At 39.2% G+C, this 12,248-nt stretch overlaps 1 protein-coding gene across 1 annotated transcript in view; it reads right to left on the bottom strand.

The window, feature by feature from the left end:
- The window catches only part of slc24a3 (solute carrier family 24 member 3), an 86,406-nt gene that overhangs the window by 48,333 nt on the left and 25,825 nt on the right, over positions 1 to 12,248 (bottom strand). The window contains exon 2 of the mRNA XM_055018710.1: positions 2,456 to 2,575. Within this exon, the coding sequence (XP_054874685.1) occupies positions 2,456 to 2,575 (120 nt within the window). The remainder of the gene's footprint in view (positions 1 to 2,455; positions 2,576 to 12,248) is intronic.

Raw genomic sequence — 12,248 nt, 5'->3', positions numbered from 1 at the left:
ACTCTACCACTGCAGCTATTCCCACACCGTCTCCTTGCAGTCAAAATCACCGTCTATGACAGATGAGGGCTGAGCGAATGCAAGAAAAGTCCTGGTAAAATGGTGATCAGTGCTCAGCCTTTGGAACAAAAATAATAATAATGTGCAGTTTTTGTGAAAGTGAAAATATTATGTAGTAACTACAATTTTAATAAACTTTCAGGGAAGAAGTACAAAATTTAATAACTAAAGTCCTTTAGCTCAGTCACCACTGACTGTATGTATGCAGGACACTTTATTTCAGCGTAGAACTAGTGAAAGCTTTATTTTTTTTAGGTGATTGTGGGGAAGAGTCATCAAGAAGCTTTTACAAGCCCAAAAACAAAACGTTCTCAAAATGGGAAACAGTTGCAGAAAATGGCTCACATGCCATCATTTCCCATCACTTTACTCTTATGTAATATCATGAACAAAAAACTAAAGTAAGGCATTGTGTGTCTAATAATAGACACATCATGTCATCAGAGTGATGAGGATCAGTCACTAACATTGTTTTCAAAATAATTCAAACGTGTCTCCCATAAACAACATCATTTCCATTTAGTCTAAAGCAGCTCGGTACAGTTCAACTGATTTGCTCCCTGGAGGAAGCCACACAGAGCCCAGCTGGTCGTAGCCAACAGCAGACGGAGTAAACGTTATTTTGGGGGCTTTGCGTCACGTGTCTGAGCTACATTGTTATGTATTTGCAGCGAGACTGTCAAACACACTAAAAATAGGAGCTAGGCTATTCCCCCAAAACTGTTACTGTAAAAGCTCTCCAATAAAAAAAGATTCTGATTTTTATACTAACAAAGACATTCAGTCATTCCAGCACATTTTCAGTCATGGTTCATTTTGTTTCGCTGTCGGCCTCACCTGGATAGATCCACGGGAAGGTAGGATGGTGCCGAGCAGCAAGAGGTGATCTTCTTATGAATCTTGCAGGAAATTAAACAAATGACACAAATCTAAATAAGCTCACTGCAAAAATGTGCCACTGGTTCTGAAATCAAATTCTGCCCGAGGCATGAAATATTTGTTTAGATGGATATGCACGTGTTACCACATCAGCAGCATGCACAGAGATGCACGTGCACGTGTCCTCTCAGCGAGTGCATGTTTGTGTGCTGTGTTTCCGCAATGTGTGATATTATACCACTTGGAATAGAACTGATGACTGTATGTGAGGAAAAAAAAACACAGACAGAACAGAAAAACACAAAGAAGAAGCAGGAGACAGCAAGCGCTGCGGGGGGACGAGAGAGCTAAACAGATAATAATGGAGCGACAGGGAGAGAGAGAGAGGAAGTGAGGCGTATGGAGAATGTTGTGAAGGCTCTTTTCAGTGCAGGAAAGCAGGAATAATCTCTATTAAGGTAATTAGAGTTTCAGGAGACAAAGCGTAACAGAAACAGGCTATAAACTATGTGCTGTCTAAATATAACTTGTCCATATGAATCCAGTCAGACTGAGCAACATCTCTGCATCCCCGAGCTGCAGGAGGATGAAGTGTGTGTGCAAGCATGCATTAGATGGGGGCTGTGTGTTTACAATGAGATCAAGAGAATGCTTGGCAGGATGTCAGCCTTGTAAAGCCCCAGGATTCCACATGGAAAACACTCACACACTCCATGTCACGAGGAAAACATAGAAAGACACACACACTGACAAGCCTACAGAGAAAACAAACATGAGGCATGAGAGTTTTGCATAAACACAGAGGAAGAGTCTCTCTCTCTCTCTCTCACACACACACACACACACACACACACACACACACACACACACACACACACACACACACACACGCACGCACAGTATTTGGGTTGAAGGAGAGCAGGAGGGCAGAGAGGATTTCTACCTGGGTGAAGTTTGTGTTCTTCATCAGCTTTCATCTAAATGTCACCATCCTCCTCACTTTCTCTCTGCTCATCTCCAGCTCTTCTCCAGATAGAGTGCTGTTCTTTTATGACTTTGTAAAAATACACTGTCCACCCACTGTCTAAAAACATGCTGAGGTTAATTGATCATTTGAAACTGTCTGTTGGTGTGAGTGTGAGAGTGATTGTTTGTCTCTACGTGTGACAGACTTGTGACCTGTCCAGGGTGTCCCCTGCCTTCACTCTAAGTCAGCTGGGATAGAGTCCAGCTCACCCTAATGAGGACTAAGTGGTGTAAAGATAATGGATGGATGAATGAATCAGCTAACCAACTATTTGACAAGCCAAATCTAATTCAAACAACATCCAATAGCGGTAGGCTTTAGCCCTAACAAGGTTGACATTCCAATGCTAGAAACAGTAGGCATGTGTAATACAAAAATAAAGGCCACTTGAAATAGTCATCTGGCTGCTCTAATCACAGCTTTTCAGAAATCTCCCACACTGGTGTAAGGACACAGAGATGCACTCCTCCATCTTTCAGCCACACTCACCTGGTTCAGTGCAGTTTTTCTCCACCTCTGAGTACAGCTTGGACTCATTGCCCTCTTGTAGAAGGTGACGACTCTCCCACCTCGCCTCCTGCACAACCATGGAGCTGGAAACATGATATCCTGGGAGGCAGAAAACAAAGAGAAAGTGGAAAGGTTAAGAAGAACTCATAAAGAACAAACTCACTGAAAACAGCCCCCCGGACAAACCATTAATGGAAGCCTGAAACCAAGAGAGATGATTTGGTGTAAAACAGTGAATACATCACTTTGTATGTTGTTTAATGTAACAAAACATGATTTGACAAAGATCCTTTGTATTTTTTGGAGATTTTTTTCTTTGGTTTCATTGTTTTTACAGATGAGCATTAGATAATGACTTTTGATTCTCCAAATATTGTGATGCCTTCCCTCCCATACATAAAGAGTGTAACAGCCACGATGCATAAGCTCTTCTTCCACAGTTAATCAACATTCCTGAATACTCTAAACCTTCCTTCTCACCACAGAACAAAAGGCAGATGAGACATGCTTTTTGTGTCACCACACTCCTGTGGGAGCATTAGTACGGCGGCGTGCTGAGCACCGCAAGGGCAATCATTCCAGCTCAGTCATCTGGGTCACGGTATCCTCAAGCGCCCCACCTCCCGCCCATCTTCTCTCCCACCATGCAACAGGCACCGACTTAGATGCAGAGCACGTTAGGGCTTCTATAAATAGCACCGTGCTCGGTTATATTTATCAAAATGCAGAAACATGAAACGTTTGCAACATTTTGCAAATAGCAATGTCAAAGCAAAGGAGGTACAAAGACGCAGTGAGCTGGAATAGGATGCTCTGGAGTGATAGCTGCAGCAGCAGTATTATGTGCTTGGAAGCATATATTTACCTAGTCTTAAGCCAGAAATGCAGGAGAGCAGTAATGGCAATGTCGTCCATATTCCTCCCCTGGAAACATTGTTATTACTTGCTATTTACTTAAGGGCTAGTACTTTAAATGATAAAAACAAGCTTATGTTCCCTAGCACTTTTTCTGGTATGTAGCCATGCACATAATGCTATTTATTTGCCCAGGTTTCCAGATTTCTGCATTCACCATAAAATAAGAGTTCCGTAGGACCCATTTCTTAAAAGAAAAAAAAAGACAGAAAAAAAGAAGTAAGGTCAGAGCTACATAAACATTAAGATGAATAAACGACCTGTATTTTTCCTAGAGGGTTCAGTGTTGACGTCTGTCTAGAGTGGTTAATATTTGATTGTTTACATACAACAATCACAACTCAAGGTTTATTTAGCAGTTGTTCTGTAGATGTTCAAATTGACATTTTTCATAATTTTCTGCCTCAAAAGCTGCATCCCAAAGCCTCCTCTTCACCTTGAAAACAGCAGGTGAAATAAAAATAGCACCCCTTATTAAATGTGGCTGAATCAGTGACAAAATGTCAAAGTACTCCATGAAGTCACTGAGGTTCAGGTCACTTTACTGGACTTGTATTGCCACTTTACTTTTGGAATTCAAGGTGGGAGTTGCACTAATGGAGGAGGCACAGCAGCTCGGAGCTGCTCGTTATTAAACATAATATAATTCGTCTGTTAGCAGCTGTGGATTGGACTGTCTTCTCACTGTTGTTCCATGATGTTCTGACGATGGCATCTGATTAAGTCTCCAGTCAACTAAGCAGGACTGCTTTATGACAATATTAGATCTGCATTAATGTGATAAAATAGTTTGATCTCAGAGATATTTAGTTTGCTGAATTTACCTCAATATTTCTGATTTCAGCAGAAAGATATGCTGAGAATGTATTCTGTGAACAGAGACTGTGAGCCTGGAAATACATGTTGCCAAGTAATGCTTTATAAGAAAATACTTAGTGGTTCCTGCTGGTATCTAAATGTAAGCATAGTGGCTGAAAACAAGGCTATGTGCAACATTATATCTTTGTTACTACTGGTACAGTGCTGATAATGTTTTCCTTACTGTGTCATCAAACAATGATAAGGAGAATATTTGACATTACACCCCACATACCTGATTCTTCTCCTTTTTTCCAACATTGTCTTTACTGTTTTTTAAAATTATTTTTACAAACGTATGCATATAGAGAAAAAAACAACCACAAAAAAGAACAGAATACACAAACAAACATTGAAACGCTCCTTTGAATTTGCTGATGGGAATTTGTATTTGTTGTCCCAAGCAGGTTTTCCAGATACAGGATTCATCACCAAAGAGAACCTTAGTCCAATCATCAACAGTTCAATCCTTGTGATCCCCAGCCAACAGTAACCAGGCTTTCCTCTGCCTTTCGTCGATGAAGAGCTTCTTCCATGCCCTGTGTGACTTCAGACCAGCTTCAACTTCTGAGTTGTGCTACGACTTGAATGTAAGCAGGAAACCACTCTATGCCTTTGCATGTGCAGTGCTGATGACTAATGACATAAAATGGCCTGTCATATATCCTGGGAATATAATTAAGCTTAAGCATGTCAAATAGGACATAAAATATTATGTAATCAGCTGCATTTTTTGTCATGTTCATTGTATTCTTCAGGTAATATACCTTTAGTGGTACCAGGCATTGAAATGAACAAGAAAGTGAAGAAAACAAGGGTGGTCTAATCATTTTTTCCATGACTGTATATTCCCCACAGAATTATCATGGTTTACATCAGAATCACTGGGTCAATATCACCAAAAAGTGCCTTGGAGACATGATGATTTCTCTCCAAAAAATTCCAGTTTTCTACTTAATTTCATATCCCTTGTAACAAGTTAACCCTAGACTGCTGCAAATGCATGTTGGTGAAACTTCCACATTTTTTTAAAATGAATTTACTGCAAGCAGATAAAGTATGAACAAATCATACAACATGTCCACCCTGTGTGTCAATGTATGGACCTTTTTAATAACACCTAAACTTTCCATTATTTTGTATTGTGCTAATGATAACTTAGTGATTCTGATGAGGATGCCAGAAGGCACTTGAAAGTGATACTGACCTCACGCCTTAGTGTTACCCTCTGTCAAATCCTGGTCTCTTACATATTTCAAAAAGGGTCCCCAAACTTCCTAATATTGATTTCTTTGTCTTTCAGTATATAATTCATTCTCTCTAGACGAAGGTTTGACATCACCTGTCTTACCCAGTGTGCAATAGTTGGTCTGTGAGTTGTTTTCAGAATGGAGCTTTCAACTTCTTAGCAATTAGAAAGTTGAGGATCATTAATATTTGTTCATTTTTAAAATAGATTCTTTTGGATACAAACCAACTTGAAACAATTTAGGGTCCAATGAAATTCTTTTTGAAATAATCTTCTCACATGTACAGTAGCCCTAACCTCTTCCCAAAATGTTTAAATTAGGCCTGGAACGCATTTATTTTGATTAATTAATTACAGCAAAAATAATACATTAAAAAATAACACATTTAATTGCACTTTTCTCAGTTCCCTAATTTTTGGCACACTGGTAACACTGATGAACACTCCAGCCCAGTAGGTGGGGCTAATTCACCCAAAGTCTGTTTGCCAGCCGTGAAGAAGATACACAGGACACACTGACTGATGTCAGTGCACAAGAAAGTTTGGTGAACAGTGATGGAAGACGAGACTGCGTTGAGCTTGTTGGGAAGAAAGTTTTCTTTTATAAAACTTCCTGATGGCAGCTTGGATAAAAGCATGGTTGTGTGCAAATTGTGCAACAAAGAGTTTATTTATCTCTGCAGGTCTTCAATTAGTTGCTGACGGTATCACCTTAATGCAAAACATGCTGCCGCGAGCACCAGAGCAAACATTAGCGAAAAAATGAATGAAATTGAATTGAATTCCCTATTGTGTCAAATATTGCTTTTTGATAAAAAAAAGTGATATATCATGATTAATTAATAACAAAGCCTGTAATTAATTAGATTAATATTTTTAATTGCGTCCCACCACTAATTAAATTTTTTCTGCACTTCCAGACAAAGTGAAACAGTGTTTCTTTAACTTCTGTGCATTTAGTGCATATATCTGGTGTATTTTTACTGAACTCATTTAGCTATGCAGGAGTTATGTATGTTCACATTAGCCAGTTATAATGAATTAGTCTGAGCTGTGTGTTTGTTGTGTTAGTATTAGTTGCAGCACAGGCAGAATTCCACTCCTTTGCTGACATTTCAGTTTCCAGATCTTCATTCCAAACACACAGTGTGAGCTCTCAGATGAACAAGATGCAAGAATATTATAGAATTCAGATATGATGCCCTTATTTAAACTGTGCTTTTTATCAGTGTTTCAAAAAAAAATACTGTGGGGGTTTAGAAAATGGATTGTTTTGATTTGCTTTTACAAAGCTTCTAAGTTGTAGGAAGTTGAAAAAGTGTGTTCTGTTCAGTTTGAAATTATGCTTCAGTTGTTCAAAAGACATAATATCAGAGTTTTATAGATACAGATCTTGGATCTTTTTGAGTTCTTTAGAGACCCACATTTTATATGCAGCATCAGCTCTTCCTGGTGTGAAAAACAGTTAACCCATATTGTGACAAGGAATCAGGTTCTTTTAGATGTTTTCTTACATCATGCCAGATTTTAATCATATGTCTAACTACTGGGTTGTTGGTCTGTCTTTGTAGGGTTTTTTTTGAATTTCGTACCCATTCTGCCATAATTTTACAAAATAATAATAATAATCAATGAACATTAGTAATATTTTAGGGTCAGAACTCAACAAGCTTATTGGCCTTATTTTCTTACATTTGTTATGGGGTTTCCATACTTTTGGGAGTAATATAATTACAAATTACAATCCAATTTTAGCTTCTAATCTATGCTGCAGCATGCATATCGTAAGACGCAATGTGAATAACTTGCATTTCTTCTTTTTTTTGTCAGTGCACAGAGGAGACAGACAGTAGGGAGAGACAGTAATGACATGCGATGAAAGGTTCAGCCATCTGGGAGTCAAATAAGGAAGTTCTCCCAAAAACAGTGTCAAAAAGGCTTCATTTCTATTTAAGCTTTATTTAAACAAGTAAATCTCACTGGGTTTAAGAACTGCAAAGATGACGTGGCCAGCAAGGCAGCATTGCAAGTTTCACACAGAATAGCACTGAATGTGAATTATATGAAGGTTCAAAAAAATAGAACTTACAACTATTCCAGTAAGAAATGTTAAAATGCCAGAACAATTCAACAAGACAGTTCCAAAAGGAATCAATTTACCATAGGCTTCAATTAATTTCTTGATACAATGTTTTTTAAAATTTCATTTAATATTTATATTTAATTTTTAAATCCAATTTTTAAAGAATTTCTGCTAATGCAAAGTGTTTGGAGCAAAAACACGGCAGATATGTATTGTAACATTTCTGAATGATGGACTGGAATCATGAAAATCATTTCCAAATATGTAAGACAGTCTTGTAAAGAATAATACATGAATGGCGTCAGTGACTCAAGTGGAGCAAAGAGAGAAATTGCCAGCCAATTCTAAAGTAGGGAACACAATGATGAATGGTTTAAAGTTCGTGATAAGCAGAAACACTGTTAACAGGAGATTTTCTAAATTGCTAAAAAAATATATAATTTCTAAATTTGCTTCTCTCATACTGTGAGTATATGAACTTCAGAGTTAGAGTATTGTTCTCCCTGGTCTTGTATTCCTCCACTGTACCTCCATGTAAGCACCAGTGGGAATTAGTGGGCGCTTTATTGGTTTCTAATTCCTACAACTAAATTACATTGTGAAGTGCAAGCTGGATTATAAAGTGTTACCTGACTTCTCTATGTTGCAAGCATCACAAACTAAATTCCATTCTCCTCCAGTGTACTGGGTTGGATAAAATCTCAAAACGCAGACAAAACATAAACCCCCTGCATGACTAGGTCCAATTCAACGTCAGAACTTTGAAAATGAGCTGTAAAACAAACATGCATTACACGTTAAAACAAACAGATGCACAGCACAGCTGTGCAGTGCACTTCCTTACAGTGTGTACGGTGCTACGAGGGAGAACTGAAGGGTGAAATCTGCCACGTTGCATCAGTGCCAGTGCTTCTATACAGCTGTGACGCCTTTTGCCCTCTTACTGTATGCTCTTCCCCTTAGCCAGTGTTTCTGTGCTGTGACATTCACAGGAGACAGTGGACAAGTTTAAAGCACAAAACACACTCCACAGGAGTCCTCTCTGTCTCCTGTCATATCTTTATAACTTGAGTTTGAGCTCCATTACAGTCTTCACACACACACACACACCTTGCTGAGTGTTTTAGGTGGCTCCAGTGAAGCAGAATGCATCACCACTGCCGGGGTTACTATGGTGATGTGACGTAACTGATGAGGCGCATGGTGGTGGGGGGAGGAGCATGACATAACACCGAGTAACTCACGCACGTGCACAGACACATAACTATGACTAACCAGCCTATAAGCACATGCTATCAGATGTGCTGTGGAGCGCTGTCACTCACGCAGGTAAACACAGTCAGCAGCCACATTCACTTTAGTGCAGCGCTGCCATACAGCAGGGAGGACTGTGAGCCATGTTGATCAGGATCATGCTAACAGCTAAAAAGGTCAATTTTCATGTCTAAATCAGACTCTCTTCCAGACAAAGATAGTGTAATGTCCTGTTTTTATGACGAATTCTAGTCTATTAAACGATAACAGTAATGCTAATCTACATTGTTATTGATGTGCTGTATATGTTTCTATGGCTGTGGGTCACAATATCAAAGGTGCCGGTTGGACGATTATCTGGCATACTTGACCTGAGTTTAAAGTGGCAACACTTCAGTCGCAGCAAGACATTTCAACAAATACTGACCAGTTTGAAACTAAATATTTTCTTGATCCAGATGATATCAATATGACTTTGCTGACTGATGATCAGCATTTGTCAGATTATTTGTCTGATGTTCAGATAAATGCCGAGTATCGGATTCGATCATATTTCTTTTCTTTTGAAATGCTACATATTGTGTAAAAATGTCATTTTAAATTTTCTGAGCACATTCATCCTCTTTAGAGGATTTAAACCTTTCCATTTGGACATACCATTAGCTGTTGCGTGTTCCTTAGATCCAACTGTATGTTCTAAAAACGGATGCTAAAAATCAATGACTGAGTTTCGATGACATTTGCTTTGCACTTTCATGCTCCAAAATAGATAAGCACTTTTGATTTTAAAAGCCCACTGACATTTCCCAGTGCAATCTCAGCACAAACATGTACAAGTTTAGCTCCTGGTAAGCCCCTATGGGCAGCAAAAATCATATGTGAAGTTTGGATTTCCTTCAGATTGGACTAATGAACAAAAAAATATTGACTTCAAAAGACAGTGATAGAAGCAGAGAGACCGAAACAGATACATACGCACACACACACACTACATTCACCCTCTATTGCCCAGTCTCTCACTAACAGAGTCTTGTATTGGCCAAAGTCTCCTGTCTATGGGTCCAAGACGACCCCATAACGTCACATAACACGGCTGCCCATCGCTCCTCACTGTCACGCTTAATTAGCTACTTTATCTTCATTAGTGTCCCTTGGCAGGTCTGTATGTGTATGCATGTGGATACGTATGTGTGCTGCACAATTCTCTGTTCATAAACATGACTCCTTGTGTGTCCTTTAGTGCATTTCTGTGTGCAGCATGTTTAGTGTGTGTATGTGTTTGAGTAATGTATGTTTGTGTGCAGGGCCATCACTACTCTATTTCAGTCCTGTGTGGCTCCAATGAATGTGTACACATGTGTCTGTGTGCAGGAGTGTGAGCTACAACCTTGTGCCTAGAGAGAGAAAAATCAGGCCATGAGCACGTGGATCCTACTATACAGTGCTATAACATGCGACACGTGATACCAACATCCTTGGGTCCTCATCATAGAAGATACAATATGTAGATACTGATTTCTATGGAGCATTATATAATGTATGCGTTATACACACACATATATGCAAAATTATATCACTCATTACCATAGCATTGCATTCTACATGTATGGTAATGCTTGAGCATACAACAACCAATCCATCTGAGAGATGCTGAAATATATCATTGCCCTCCCTGCTTCTGGTAGAGGAGAAGTCAGAGGATCACCACAGCTGTTAGAATACTTGTCAGGATGTTTCACCAACAATTTCTGAGAAAAACTGGAAGCTGGCAGTGGGATTTATCCTTTTATAAGCACAAATATCAGTCACAATATACAGTACATAAATACATAAATACAAAAATAAGTGTTATGATGTCTAGTTAAAATAATACACACTTGCACTGAATTGTGCTTCACAGGTTAATGATTTGCCAAGTTGAATTCTCAGGTAGGCAGATCATTAAATTACAAAACAAAATGACAACTATCGCCTGATTGCCCCAGCAAAACCAACCAGTCATGGACAAACCCAATTGCCAATAGTCAGTATATTCAACCAACTGCCAGAACTCATTACCTGTTGTGTTGGTTAGCAGTAGAGCCAGCAAAAAGCACAGAGCTGCAGCTTATGTTCGGTGCTATCAATGAAAGTGGAAGTGCCAAAAACTGCAGTTCCTCAAAAGGTTTCCTGAGACTAGCCCCAAAAACGAGTCTTTGATAAAAGAAGCTAATAGAGAAGTCCAGTGTTTATTTTTTCACTGAAGTTCCTAGGCAAATAGCAAAAATAAACATGTTTATAGCCTGGTGCAAGAAATAGGCTCTCTAGCTAATTTATCTGTTCATGGCACTGTTTGGAGGAGGAGGGGAGGGAACTTAGATAATACGAAATAAACAAGTGAGTTAAGTCGTAAGGTTGTGCATAATTGAGGCATGGTCACATTGAGTGACAAGTGGGTGCCGTCACAGGATAGTTCAAGACCCAGAGACCTTTGCAGGTATCACAATCAATGCGGTATTAAAGTTTCGAGGCATGTAAGAATCCAAAAGGCAAATTGGAGGTGGTGTAAGATTCAGGGTGAGTTGCATTTATCATCGGTATCATCTTATCTGTTTATAGCCCGGGCCTTCCAAAAAATGTGTGTGAAATGTTGCATTTCACACTCTGGAAACGTGTCCTACTGAAAGGAACATGTTCCAGGGCTTGAACCTGTCACTTAAAATTATTACACAAACCTGGGACTACAGCACAGCAGAATGTCTTGAGTCACACAGAACAGCCAGGTTCTGGTTTGTAAACTGGCAAAAAAATAAAAAACAAAACATGAGCAGCTGTGCTTTCCTGCACCTGGTAAATGTAAACCTATGTTTCACCTTTAAATGCAGTCGTTGATTATCTCAGGGACTTTTGGTTTACGCTCTGAAACCTCAGTACATTGTAAAAAACAACAGCAACAAAACACAGTAACTCCAGTGGCTGCAGCAACATTCCACACAGAATTTACTCTTCCAGGCAGTCAGGCAGTCAATGCACTGTTGCAAATCCCAACTGTCACGCTGTCAACTGAAATACAAAAAAATGCTGGTATCTGTGAGTGCTCAGCTACATCAACTCGATATCTCAGAGCAAGATTAGAGCAAAATTCAGTCAGCAGTGCTATGAAACAGAGCATCACACACCTCACTGCCTCTCAGACACATACAGGCAGCAGCTAAGCCTCACTGTGTGATCACTCGTCAATAAATCAATATGATTATGAGTGGTTAGAATGACATGGTCCCTTGTGTTTCTAAAGAAATACTGCCTCAGAGGATATATCACAAAGAGTTCCGCAGGCAATAAATACTGATACTTTACTGCGATATATATCCATTATACAACGCAGTATGGTGCAATACATGTCTAGACAAAGTATCTACATATGCAAAGCCTAT

The sequence above is a fragment of the Amphiprion ocellaris genome, chromosome 16 (assembly GCF_022539595.1).
Source record: "Amphiprion ocellaris isolate individual 3 ecotype Okinawa chromosome 16, ASM2253959v1, whole genome shotgun sequence".
NCBI lineage: Eukaryota > Metazoa > Chordata > Actinopteri > Pomacentridae > Amphiprion > Amphiprion ocellaris.
The sequence above is the reverse complement of the archived record's forward strand: the minus strand, read 5'-3'. Positions and strand labels throughout refer to the sequence as shown.